The sequence below is a fragment of the Mobula birostris genome, chromosome 24 (genome assembly GCF_030028105.1).
Source record: "Mobula birostris isolate sMobBir1 chromosome 24, sMobBir1.hap1, whole genome shotgun sequence".
NCBI classification, from domain to species: Eukaryota; Metazoa; Chordata; class Chondrichthyes; order Myliobatiformes; family Myliobatidae; genus Mobula; species Mobula birostris.
The window spans coordinates 32310204-32325069 of NC_092393.1; the positions used below are offsets into that span (position 1 = coordinate 32310204).

Here is a 14866-nt window from a genome sequence, read left to right on the forward strand (position 1 = left end):
CATTGAATCCAAAGGAAGAGTATGCTTTACTAAATTTGTTGAATTCTTTGAACTTGCATTTGAAAGGATGGATAAGGCAATTTAATAGTTGTACTATATTACAATTATCAAAAACCTTCAATAACATACATGATTTATAAGTAAAATAAGAAAATGTAGTCAGGGGCAAGAGGCAAACAAAAAATAGAGACATGGGATTACAGACATAGGATTAAAAGTCAAGACTTAGACTGCCAAATTACATGTAATAACATTCCTTAATAGTTCGTTCTGCAATAATTAGAACATAGAACTGTATAGCACAGGAACAGCCCCTTCGGCCCCTTGTGCTGAATTAAACTAGTAAGTAAGCGCCTGACTACCCTAATCTCTTCTGCCTACTCAATGTCTCCATTCCCTGCACATTCATGTGCTTATCTAAGAACCTCTTAAATGCCTTGTCATATTTCCCTCCACTATCACCACTGGCATCATATTCCAGGCACTCACCATTCCTTGTGTAAAGAGCTTGCTCAGCACATCTTTTTTGAACTTAACCCCTCTCACCTTAAATGTATGCCTTCTAGTATTAGACATTTAGACCCCAGGAAAAAGACATTGCCTCTCTATTCTCTATTTCTCTTATAATCTTATGAACTTCTATCTTATAAGCTATTGCAGTTTACCTGTGAAGCTGAAATATTATTTAAAAATTTTCCAGTTATTAAACTAAGTTATTTAATTAATACAGAGGCGAGCAGTGATAAAGTAACACAAGATTATAAATTGCAGAATGAGCATGGATTCTGATCTAATTGACGGTTCTAACTCCCTAAGGCTTTTTGAGAACACAGCCTGGTTCCCAGTATTTGTTCCTGACAGGTAGGGAACATATCAGAAGGGAAGCTGGTTGATTTCCTGCTGCTCAGGATCAGAAGCAAGGGTGGAATTTGGTACATGATGGATTTGGGGGGAGGGGGGTCAAACATTGGGAGCTCCAGACCCACCAGGCAAGAAATGAATGGTTGGGAATTGGTGATCACCCTTACCATACTTCTCCTGGACCACAAATAGTAAGCTGGCTACTTAACTCTATCAAACAGCATTGTTTGCTGGGTAATCTGGCCAGACTGAATGTAATGTAGGATTAGATGCAAAATCCTAGGCATGCAATCCAATTAAAATATTTAAACGACTGAAGCATCTGTTAGGAATATTGGGTTACCTATCCTCTTTAGTGCTTCAGTCAAAATTGGAATTGCTAAATTTTGGTCTTGTTATTCATTAAACTTCATTGTTGGAGATTAGCCATCACCACCACCTCCCACCACCACTTAATCTCCCTCCCTTCACACTCAATATCTAAATGGGATTCCTTTGCTAATGGGACAAATTAAAATACATGAAAACATCCAATTTGAGCACTTCCTTTACACTACAGAAAGGATATCAGAAGGTAGAAATGGATAACTGGTAAAGGTCTTCAAAATTATGAAAGGGCTAGATAGGGTAAGCACTGTTTAGAATGTGGAGCTTTCTACCACCGGAAGCAATTCAGCTGGAGATTTTAAGTGCACCTAAGAAAAAAAAAAACGATAGACAGAAAAGAGAAAGGAAGAAGGACCAGTGGCGAGAAATTGACATAGTGTGGCACAGCCTCATGTGCAGCATAGAAGCAAACATGCACTTGTTGGGCCAACCAGCCTCCCTCTGTGCTATAGATATTGTGCAATACCATATAAGCTCAGTAGAACCATCATTCCATTCAGGATTTTCTCAATAACTGCAGGAAATTTTGGAGTGGTGGCAACAGACATTGTGGTAGTGCCTGAAGCCAAGGTTTGAGTGTAGTTACAGTATCAGAGCCCTGAGCAGCAGGCAGTTGAAATCTTACCTAGTGCAGTTGAAGACAAAAATCCTTCAGGACAGTGAAAATATAGTTCAAGAATTTATCAGTAGAACTCAGTAACTATTTGTCATAGCAAGTTAGCATGTCACCAACCATAGACTTTTAAGTATTTACTATGTGGGAGAAATTTCAGATCTAAGTACAGACTCAATATTTCTGAAGCCAAGTAGTGTATAGTGCAATAAGAAATAATATACAATAAATAAGACTTAATGTACTTTGCTTCATACCTGTTACTTCCACTTTCAATTTCAAACAATTTGTTAGTGATTTGTTAAAATATCTTAGTTTTAATTCTTCTACTCTTTGCTATTCTTTTGGTTTGTATTTATAAGTTTTGTTTATTGCCTGTGGTTATGAATACCATTTCCAAATTTACAATTGTGATGGATAATGTAATATAAATCATGCTTTACATCATTGCAATGATACCTGAATCCAGCACAGATGATAAAGTCCTACATATTTCAAAGAATGCTATCATAGGAAAATGTGTTTATTGTAATATGCTAGTCTCAAAATACATTAATGATTCAGTTTATTATTTTAGTCATATTTCATTCCATAGATGTATTTTTTACATCAAGAAAACTGATGGTATACATGGTATACATAGCTGCACAGAAAATGCAGCAGGTATTCTTATAAAGTACTTTGCATCAAGTGTTTACTAAAGAGGAAGATATTGAGAATGCTGAATTATGTATTGGTTGAAAGTGAGATGAAGATATCTTAACGATGAGGAAAGTATTAAAGAAGTTAGTTAAAATAAAGGAGTTCAAATTATAGACTTGATATGATACACCCAGGGAGCTCAAACCAAATGGAGGAAGAAACGTAATGAGAAAAATGGAGGTAATTGATGATAAAGATAAAATTGTTAAATATTGAGACTGTGAAAATATTTAGAGGAGACGGAGCAATTTCAGAAGACTGAGCTAGGCCGAACTGATACATTTCTTGAGGCAACAATGGATATAGTAGAACTATATACAGTTCTATATGGATATAGAATGGATATAGTAGTCAGTGGATGGGACATCCATGGATTTACATAATTGTGTTTTAAAATAAGATCCTAAACAAGAAAATATTGAGAATGATTTGGTAAGAAGTAGAGTGTCCAGTGTATTTTAAACCCTTAGTTTGTTAGTTGCAGCCTGCAGCACTTCCTTCAACAACCAACCTTTTCTAAATGCACACATCCCAGTAATTGCCATGTTCAGGGCAACCAAATATTGCAGCCGATCAATTTAAGAGTCACTGCAAAATAAATGTGCAATTTGTGTTCGTTACAACAGAGGCTTAGGACTGAGAAACAACGAGGAATCAATTTCAAAGCTAATCCTTCCAAACCATATAAGTGAAATTCAATTTTTATCTTTGTTCTGTCCTTAAGGAAAGTAACATTTGAGATGCAAAAGGATTCCAAGAAAATAAAGAGGCACCAAAATCAGAATATTACCTTCTTGTGCATGTTTTTACAGCTTATTGTAGTACAAAGAGTCACAGAGCAAATTGTTTCACACTTTGACCAGTGAATCAGCTGTGATGTGTTAAAGAACATAGAAAAGTAAAATGTAATTATTTATATTACTTCATGAATTTAGCAATGAAATAGCTAGAAATGGCATATTTTATTAATATTTTCTTCACCGATAGACTAGATTTTATTAAAAGGCTAACTTTTATAATACCAAATCATTTTCCAATAAAATTTCTATGAAATTATATCAGCTATAGGAGGGACATTGAAAATCTGTCTGAGTTGTGCCTCAACAAAAACCTCTCACTCAATGTCAGCAATACCAAGGAGCTGATTATTAACTTTGGGAGGTGGAAACTGGAGGTTTATCTGCCAGTTCTCATTGAGGGATCAGAGGTGGGGAGCAACATCAACTTTAAATTCCTCAGTGATAACATTTCCCAGGATCTTTTCTCGGTCCAGCATATTAAGAAGAAAGCACAGCAGAGCCTCTACTTTCTTAGAACTTTGCATAGATTTGGCATGCCATCTAAAACATTGATAAACTTCTATAGATCTGCGGTGGAGAGTATATTGACTGGTTGTATCACGGCCTGAACCAACAATATCCTTTAATGGAATATCTTACAAATGTAGTGGATATGGCCCAGTCAATCACAGGTAAAGTCTTCCCAACCATTGTGTGCATCTATATGAATCACTGTCGCAGGAAAGCAGCATCCATCTTTTAGGATCCCCACCATCCAGGCCATGTTCTCTTCTTGCTGCTGCCATCAGGAAAAAAGGTACATGAGCCTCAGGACCCACACGACCACATTCAGGAACAGTTACTACCCCTCAACCACCAGGTGCTTGAATCAGAGGGGATAACTTCACTTGCCCCTTCATCGAACTGTACCCAGAACTATGGACTCACTTTCAAGGACTCTTCCTCCCATGTTTTCTATATTTGCTGCTTACTTATTAGTTATTATTATTATTACCACTTTTTTTTCTTTTTGTGTTTGCACAGTTAGTTGTCTTCTGCACATTGGCTGTTGTCTATCCTATTGTGAGTGGTCTTTCATTGATTCTATTGTGTTCCTGTATTTACTGTGAATGCCCACAAGAAAATGAATCTCAAAATTATCGATGGTGGCATTTATGTATTTTGATGATAAACTTACTTTGAACTTTGAACAGATCTGCGTATCATTTAGTTTGCAATTGGTTTTCATTGTATTTTATTTGTTTTGAGGAAATCAAATGTGTAGTCTTAAATTTGTCCCTGCAAGAATTATAGAACTGTGGTTTTCTTGTTAAGAAATTAATTTCCAATTATAAACAGCGGATGGTATGCAATATGGCAATCCTTTCATATGACAAAACAGTGTAAGGAATCCTTTTAGGTAATGTAAACAGGTAAATAATATAGGTAAATGCAATTAATACTTAAATTTTCATCTTTTGGTAAAGCTGAATTGTTTTCACAATAAAAAAATCTATTCTGCAAAGTCAATCTTCAATGACATATGCACTTATGATATTTAAGGGAAGCACTTCATGCATCCTACTGGTCAAATTTTCCACAAAGGAAATCAGAGGTTGTAAAACAACTGTTCATACTGTAGAAACATTGTCTCCAAGTGGTTTAGGAAAGACAGCAGAGAAATGATTTCAATTTTTATTTGTATTAAAGTTGAGGTATTATAGCTGTTACCTTGTTAAAATATCATGGCTAGAAATGTTTAACCAGACTCAAAAAATATTATTTACTTCAATTGAAAGTAATGATAATTTAAAAGTTAGCTACTTGTACATTTTCTGCATGCTTTTGCCTTATAGAAGAAATGCACACCCTACACAAAAACTTTAGTGCAATATAGGCACTTTATTTAGCTGTCTAACTCATAATTTATATCACAAATTATGATCACTTTGATCGCTTGATCAAGTCGGACAAGAAAAACAAGGCCTACAGTTATAGTGAACTATAAGAGGGTTAATATTGTCTTCAAGCAATGGTTTATATCCATCCAGACCTGTAAGCAGTTGATACTGATGAACTAAATGTCTATTTAAAGTTGAAATATTAAAATGGCTGAACTCCAAAATGATGTTCTTCCAGATCATTTTGTTGCAGAGATATTTCATTTTTAATAGGATATAATATTTGACATGTATGCATGTGTTTACAAATAGTGCCATCATTGTCAATCACACTAATATAATTTGTGAGATGTTAAGTTCTGACTCTATCACTAGTGGTGAAACAAAGGAACCAGCACTGCAGTGTTGACGTTGCCATGATAAGTAGAACTGCTGTGCTATTTGTAGACAAAGCCATTCACTATAAAATGCGGCGATCTGATATAAAAATCATGATTAGAGCTTAATAATGAACTCTAATTCTGAACCTGGTTAATTATATGGTATTTCTGCTTTAAATGAAATGCCTTGTTTATGCTCCCTTCTCTCACACTCTTAATACACTGAAGATTATTTCATCTTCAATGTCAAATACAATTTGTGCTAACGTGGAATACTGAAATGCTATTGTTTGGAACATGCTTAAGGCAGTAGTGAAAACATAAACTGAAAAATTTTATTGAATTTGAACACATTTAAAACTGGGGTATTGCCAATACATTAAATTAAAACCACTCTGGAACTCACTAAAATGTTGAACTACAGAATTAGTCTCATTATGATTTTTTTATTGGTGGGTTCTTTAGCTTCTATTTTGTAATACTGCATGCAGCTTGTTCTGAGTCTGACACATACAGTTCATTATTTATTCATTTCTCGGACTCTAAATAGATGGAGTGTAACACTGGAACAAGAATTGTGTTCCTTTTCGAGAAAGCTTTGATGGATTTGTGCTCAACATCTATCTTGGTTTGCCAAATGACAAATACAGTGGCCTCTGGGGGTTCCTGTAGCCCACCCCCATCTGAGCATTCTGCTGCCTGCATACCATTTACTGTTTGTTGCAAAGCAAGCACACAAATCCACATTTTGCAGTTATTGATTTTCGTGCTTGTTCATTAGTTGCAGAGGGAACAGAAACTGCATTGGTAATCTATAATAGAAAGGGATAGCCATGTGAGAGGTTCTGGCTATCGTTTGAACATTAGAGGGCTTTAGCTTATCAAATAGACAGTAAATAGGCTTGTCTACATTGCATTGGCATTGCTGTGTGCCATCTCTTATTTCTGCTCGACAGTTGTTTTCTATTTATGACTCTGACAGTCTCAGTGGAATCCTTGCAGTGCCCTTAAAAGAATTTAGAAATCAGTTCAGTTAATGCATCTAGCCAGCACAATTGAACACAACAAATACTTAGCTCCTGCAAAATACATACTTGTCTAATTTAAAAATTTTCCTCTTATATGATGGAAAACTCCTCAAGGTTGTTCTGCTTTACGTTCTTGAAATTGAATGGTAACAGTGCACTTATTGGCGTCAATTGCCAACATGTCAGAGTAAAAATGATAACTTAATTATAAATCAAAATATTTTTCTCCAGTTTTATATTTTCAGCTAAGAGGGTAGTGTTATGTAGATTCTTGATATGAGACTTAGCTCCTTACAAATCAATAAAAATCTGCTATGAAGTTACATCATTTATATTAAATGTAAAGTTTCATTGAGTTTCCATCTTTCAATTGTATCCTGAAATAATTTATAATTTTTTGATATCTGCTGCACCATGTAAATTGAGTTTAGCTCTTCCACTCACAGAGTGAGTTTAATTGAACCGTAGAGTATTACAGTATGCAGACAGGCTCTTCGGCCCAATTTGTCCATGCCAACGGTGTTGCCTAGGGAGCTAGTCCCATCTACCCAAGTTTAGACCACAGTCCTTTAAACCTCTCCTACACACGTACTTAACTAGATGGCTTTTAAGCATTGCTTATGTTCCTGCCAATAATACAAAACAGAAGCTATACTAAATAGTTTAATGTAAATTATATTTATTAACTTCATTATTAATTTGTTCTTCATATATTTGCCAATACTATGATGAAGAAATTAAACAGCATGAAACTGTCTCCCAGTACCACTCTCTGACAAGCAATCATATTCCAATGCTTATTTTATCATTATGAAGTTAGTTTTCCATATTTTTCTCCACCAATTTTATCCAAAAATCTTGTTCAATATAAACTGGCAACTTGAACTGTTAGTCTGAGAAATAGTTAAAAGACTGGAGGAAATCTACACAAGTTCATAGAGAACATTATCCTGATGCTAAATTTCATATTTTCATACTCTGTATGAGTTGCAGCATGTTATTGTAGCCATCCACAGTGGTTCAATAGGCGTCTAATTGTATTTGTAATTAAATGTCTTCATACTAATATCTTAAGTGATTTTCAATGCAAATGAAATGGTTCCTGTTCATAAAACAATTACTGTTGCTGAAAACTTTTGTAGGAATGTACTTTAATCTTAATAGTGTTGGTACAGCTAAAAAATGGGGGCGATTTATTATTAAACAGTAATTTGTTTTTTGCAGAGTTGGAAAAAGTTAGACAATTCTGTTTCACAATAACATGAAGCAATCAATTAAAGTGTTTTTAACTTCTAAAATATACACATATACAATTCATAAACAAGAGGAACCAAAGCAACACACACTAAATGCTGGAGGATCTTAGCAGGCCAGGCAGCATCTATGGAAATTAATAAACAGTCGACGTTTCAGGCCAAGATTCTTATTCAGGACTCAATTACAGGAGAAACTATTTTAGATGTAAAAATAATATAAAACACTTACATCTACAATTAAATGAAATATTTACATTTACATTGGCTACATCCTTTTAAAATAAATCCTTAGTAAATTGTCACCACTGTACAGCCAATAATTATACTTCAATCAAAAAATGAAAGATATAATTATGTGAGTTCAAAAGAACTTTTAGAAGAATGTCCGCTATTTGGCATTGATTTAACTGTACCTTACCAGTTACAAACTGCTTGAAAGACTTAAAGAAAAAGTTCCCCATTGAGATTTTACAATGAATACAATAATTCTCAGCAGGGGAATTCTTTTAGAAGTAGTATCTTTCAAGCACTTTAAAACTAAACTCTTCTGAAAATCAATGGCGGCTACTATATTCGGCGATAGTATGCTGCATAGTATAGATGGAATAGATAACTTTATTCCAAATCAAAGAAAAGATTGCTAGCCTGGAAGCCTATTACCATTTTTACTCATACATGTAATGCTCAAAAAGTACAATCGAAGTCTGGATTGATGGATGGGGAGGGGTGGGCACAGCACAACAGAGAAAAAAAAGATTGTAAAGAAATTAATCCTGGACTGTCTACGTAAATATTTTAGCAGCCAATTAGATTCTTTAAGAAGGTCGTGTGATCACCTGCTTGGGAACCAGTCATGAGATGGACAGAGCTAAAATGTTTTTTAAAAAAGGGATAGACAGTGCAATTAATTTATTATTAAGAAATACAGAATTGGAAGATCCCAAATCCTTTTCATATGGCTAATTATTTGACCTCAGCCGGTGTAGAGCAATCAGGGTTTAACAACTTGCTCACATGGATTAGAGAAGGGTTTGCGTTCCAATCTTCACCTACAATCTCTGTTTGGTTTCTCCACAGTGCTTTTACAATTAAATAGACTGTTAAGGGTGACTGCCAAGGTTCACATGAAGAGTGATCATAAGGACTGATAGAACTATACCATGACAACCATTCCGTGTCTTGCAGAGTAGAGAAGAAGTAAAAGCAGGAAATCACTAAAAAAAAGTTATATTTTAAAAAGTCAATGAAATTATCTTAATTGTCTTAAAATTCAAGAAACCATTATTACTACTCAGGCTCCCTCATTACTGACAAGTAGTTACAGATGTTTTACTGTGAATATTACAGTAGGTGTTTTGAATGAAACAAAGACAGCCCAATCATTAAGTTATTTAATCCTCCGAAAATAAAGAAAAACAATACAATGTATTTTTCACATACATGTTTGGTTTATCAGATATGATCAGAGAATAAAATGGTAACCGTATTTCCTCTGCTTGCAGCACAGTAGAGTGCCTATTCAGCTATAATATATTTGATTTTGATTGGGTTATTTCACTAGGTCAAATTAGATAAGCTTTGTATCTATTAAGCAGATGAAGTCGAGCTGTATCAGATCATGTACAATTGACAATTACTAGGTCATTTGTATATGTTAAGGACAGGCTTGTTTGTGGTTGGTTTTATAGATGATTGGGCAGTCCGGTTGCCGCAGCAACAAGCCATGGCAGCAAAGTGGCCATGTGACCCTCAATCGTTCCTGTGATTGGTTGGATGTGGAACCCTGAATGACATTTCACGCTGGTCTCGAAAGAGATAATATTTCTGAAAGTTTCATTGTGTTATTTTTGCTTTATGCTCCCTTCCTTAGCTGTTTACCTGTGACATTAGGGATCCTTTCCCCTCCCCTCCTCTACCTGCGTGTCTTAAGCCAGTGAACCAGTCCGAGAATCCAACCCGCTGGAAGACATCGACGCACAACCTAATTTTAAGAAAAGTTTGGCTCGCGTTGATACCACGTGATGCGACGGCTCTGCAGCGATAGGTCAGAACCGTCGCCGTGGCAACAGCGGGAGGCGGGCCGGTTGGGCGCGAGAGGGAGGGGTGATGTTTGGTTGTGATCACATGTCAGCCAGACAAGGTCAGGGGTCGTTTCCTCAGCCAGATTAGCCGGTTCTTGTCAGTTACAACAAAATGGCTGCTGGAGCACCGTTATCAACAATTTACTGACCGGGGGGGGAAGAGAAAGTGGCTCAACTTTTCTCACCCCCCTCCCTCCTCCTCTGCGCAACCTCCGGCGCTGTTTTATCTCCGCAGTTGGATATTTTCTCCCTCCTAATTTGCACTTTAAATTGATGAGGTTTGTAGTTGTGGTGGTGTGCTGGCTGCGCTCGTTGCTAGGGCTGTTCGTGCGGTGTTGTGCTGCCGAGGCAGGGGCTGCTGGTGGCTGTGGAACAGGCGGGTGGCGCTGCTGCCGCCGCCTCACCGCCACCCCCCCCCCGCGTGTGTTTGTGTCCAATCCGTCTCTCCCCCTCCTCGTTGAGCGATCCCGGCTGTCAGCCGGTGGCCGCATTCTCACAGTTTTGCCATTTAACGGTTTGTCAGATTTATGGCTCTGTGAAAAGGATTTTTTTTGTCACCTTTTCTTATCCCGCTTCTCTTCTCTTCATCCTCCCGTTCCTTTTAGAGAACCCGAGTTTAAAGCTGCCAAAGAGCCTCAGGAAGAAATTCAAAGGTAAGCTGGGTGATCGCAGCTTGTCTTATTTTTAAGAAAAAACGCCGAGAGCGGCATACGTTATTCCTTGCAGAACGGATTTAAATGTCAGAGACGGGTTCACTTGAAGAATTTTAAGAATTGTCTGCGCCGTCGCAAGTAAATCGGTGTGAAGCTACCGCGGACAATTTCAGCCGGTTTGTAGATTCGAGAGCTGTTAATACCGGGGATATCTCTTCTTTTATTAGCGGTTGATTTTTTGGGTACGTTCACTCTGTGGCGTTAGCGCTTAAAATGGAATGGTAAAATTCGGTTTTCGACCCAGGGTCAAACCGTGAAATGACAGGAACACCTTCATGAGATACCGCAGTTTGTTTGCAGGTTTACAGGCTGCAACAATGTGAAATTTAAACCGCAGGATCTTTTTGCGATGCTTGGTTTCAATAAGTGATTTCAGATTAGATAAACGTTATCTTTTGTGTTTTTTTTCCGGGAAAATGACATTTCCTTAAGTGTCTATGGCTATGCGGTGATTCGGGAGTAACTACATGTCTGTTCTTTTGCCTGGTGCTGAGCTCGAGTGTTGTCTAGATTCTGTTGTTGAGCCAAAGCGCTGGCATTTTTGGATCGCTGCCCACGTTGTCTCGTTCTCTCTTCGTACTGTACTTTGTCATTTTTGATGGTTTCTAAGGTGGAATGTGCCTTTTGAGATTAGCTGCAGTGTCGTGCTTGTTTCAGTTTTGAATCTTTCTCCGATTATAATTAAACGATTTACTGTATTATTTAAATCATGCAAAAACACACAGGTCAGTGTGTGGGTATTCGTTCTGTATCAGAATGCTTTGTATCTCGCAATTTTTGTGAACATTTTAATGCGATTCTTTACAACAATTTATTTGTTAAAGTGAATGTGGCGTCAACCATTTTTAGAAATGTCATTAGATAGTCCTCTATCATGTAGGAAATGTTCAGAAAATAAATGCAATTCAGGCTCAAAATTTTGCATTGGTTGCTTTTTTTATTGAGTAGATTTCAATTTTTTGTAGTTTGAATTCTATGTCAAGTATTGTGGGAGGTGTAATGTTTGTGTGAAATCTGGCAAAACATCCAAATTGGTTAATATTTTGGAATTGATACTCTTTCCTGCAGTTTTTTGTAAATAAGAGATTAAAGAAAGTTGGCTATTTCCTATAACTCATTTAGTTACCCCTTGATTTAAAAAAAACACAAATTCAGCAAACAGAAATTGAAAGAAAATCGTGCGGTGGTTTTTCAAATCTAAAGTTATTCCCACAATTTGAAATTTCAGGCTGGAAGTTGTGTAAAATGCCACCCATTGATACAAGAGGCATTTCCCTGGTGGTTCAGTATGCAGTTGAATTATATAGCCTAGGAATGCTCCAAGCTGGGTATCTACTCTGCTTTTAGTTAACTGATTTTTATGGATTGATTTGCTTTAGTATGCCTCATTGAGCCCTAGGATTCCAGAAAGAAAATTTGGTTAAGTTCCCAATTCTGATCACTATTCCTTAGTGCAGATTCAGCTGTTAGACTGAGTTGCATGACCTGAGTCACTCTCAAGATCAAGGCTTGCATTGAAATAATGACCATCTAATTGGGTGCAATGCAAGAGAGTGCCTGATGGCCATGCAACCGCAATCCAATAAGGAGTCAACATCAAGGGATGATGAAAGGAGGAAAATAACATTAGTCTGACTTGGGCCATACTTGCTAACATCACATTAAAAATCAATCTGTGTGCTGGAAAATGTTCCAAAAATATGCCTTTCTGTTATTATGAACATATTTGAGTTTATTAAATGTAAATCAGCCATTGATATATTCTTAAAAGTTCTTTGAAATCCTTTTGTTGGATAGAGGTGATTTGCCAAGTATGGTCTTGATGGTCAATTTTTCTTTAATTTTGGACTTAAATTGTGTATATTATGCTTGGTTTTGTATGACCTGCTTTATAAACATATTTATTGTTTGGAACTTGGTATACTATTCAAAATATAAATGTCTGTACCTTACCTAGCAAAATGCAATTTGAACCAAATTAAGATATTAACCCTAAAATTCCTGATAGCCTGTTGATGCCTCACCCAAGGTAATGCCTTTGAACCAAATGAGGATATTAACTCTGAAATGCCTGGTAGTATTTTAAGTGTATTTACAGATGTCAGTCATTGGTAGAATTGTTTTAATTAAGCAACAATAAGTTGATTTGTGCTGCAATAGCAATTGGTTCAGGAAAAAAAACTTGGAAGGTCACTTAATAACTGAGATTTGAGATTTTATCAAAATTTAATGAAACTTATTATTAATGAGTTATGAAGGGTCAATGAAGTCCTTGAGTATCAAAGTTTTGAAATTAATGTTTTAATACTTGCTCTCTAATAATTCAACAGATATGTTACTTGCATTAAATTGAAAATGTATAAAATGTTGTTGTGCCTTTGAGGACAGTGGAAGAAACAACATAAACAAGTAATTTGGTCAAGTATTTAATAAAAGTAATAGCTTGAATTGGAATTTTCATTGGTCTGAACCCTGAATGGTAAATGAATTGGATACTGGGTAGGGAGGAGAACCAATGCAGAGAGGTGGGTTGTGGTGGAGTTTGGTGTTAACATTTTGAAGGCATGATCTCTAGCTTCAAGGATATTTCACTATTAAAGGTATTTCCATTTTTGGTGCATGGCATGGAGATGTGTTGGAATGGTGGGGTACTGGGGAGGTGATATATAATTAAAGAAATTTTGTGGTGGTTCTTAGATTGTAGTAAATACTTTAGAATGAAATTATCAATTTGATAGCAGTTATTTTCAGACTTTTAAACTAGGATACCCTGTAATTTGTAATCATTGTTTTCATTAAAAGGAAATTAAAGTAGTCATAATCTGTTGCTATATTAGATTAGATTCAACTTTTTTTGACATTGTGCCAAGTACAGATACAAAGCCAATGAAATGCAGTTAGCATTTAACCAGAAATGCAAAGTATAGTGTTATTTACAAAATAACTGTGAATAAAAAGTGAGTGCTACAGTACACAAATATAAAAGTACTGAGACAGTACAATATGTTTGCAATACTGCTTAGCGCTGTGATGTGAGGATCAGCAGGGTCACAACCTCAGGGAAGAAGCTCTTCCTGTGCCTGTTGGTGCGGGAGCAGAGGCTCCTGTAGTGCCTACTGGATGGGAGGAGAGTAAAAGTTCCATGGTTAGGGTGAGATGCATCCTTGATGATACTTTTTGCTTTGCCCAGGCAGCGTTTATGGTAGGTGTTCTCAATGGTGGGCAATTGGGTGCCGATATCCACTCAATAACCCAATAGCTAGAAGCATACAATACAGGATTCTTTAGAAATTGTGCTGGTCATTTGCTCCATAAATTTGAATGTTCTTGCAATGGATTAAGAATAAAAATTCTTAGATGGAAAATTGACTGTGCCATGTTCAGACTTGCAAATTTCCAATCACCTCTTGTACAAGAACTGCTGCAGAGTTTAAGCCCTGAATCTCTGATGTAATACTGCAGGTATGTAGTATTATTACTAAGTGGTGATGCATTAAGGAAGGACTTGAGATACCTTGGACAGACCTAAGAGATTCAGTTGTTGTATTTTGAAGAACAGCAATATTTCTGTTTCAGAACTTGCTGTGTGTAAATTGGCCATTGAGCTTCCCACATTCCCACAGTTACTGCACTTCAGAGGTACTTGTTTAGCTGTAAGAGGCTTTGCGGTGCTCTGTGTTTGGGAGACAATTCTGTAGGTGCAAAGTTTGCTTTAAGGTGCTAGAAACATGAGGCTCTGCAGACGCTGGAATTCCAGAGCAACACACACAAAATGAGGAACTCAGCAGGTTAGGCAGCATCAGTGGAAATGAACAAACAGTTGATGATTTGGGTCAAGGCCCTTCTTCAGGACTGGAGAAGGGACTTGGCCTGAAATATTGACTGTTTATTCACTTTCATGGATGTTGCCCGACCTGCTGAGTTCTACCAGCATCTTGTGTGCTACTTAAGATGCCATAGCTGCTCAAAATGTGTGATTTATTGCTATTGTATTTCGCACTTGGGAAATAGTTTAAGACCATTAACTTTGTTTTGACATAGGCCTAGATTCAAGATCAGCCAGAATCAAACTGTTATAGCACACCAAGATTATTGCCAATTATTTTTAAGTACCTTGATAAGTTAATGATAAGTATTGGTATCCAAAAATTTAAATTTTTCAAAA

General features: G+C 36.5%; 1 protein-coding gene across 10 annotated transcripts in view; it reads left to right on the top strand.

The window, feature by feature from the left end:
* The first annotated feature begins 10078 nt into the window (after window positions 1-10078).
* tnrc6c1 (trinucleotide repeat containing adaptor 6C1) overlaps window positions 10079-14866 on the top strand; it is a 133242-nt gene continuing 128454 nt past the window's right edge. For all 10 annotated transcript variants that reach the window (XM_072241957.1, XM_072241964.1, XM_072241966.1 and 7 more), the window contains exons 1-2: window positions 10079-10266; window positions 10594-10641. In XM_072241957.1, coding sequence (XP_072098058.1) covers window positions 10262-10266; window positions 10594-10641 — 53 coding nt within the window. In that variant the 5' untranslated portion in view covers window positions 10079-10261. The remainder of the gene's footprint in view (window positions 10267-10593; window positions 10642-14866) is intronic.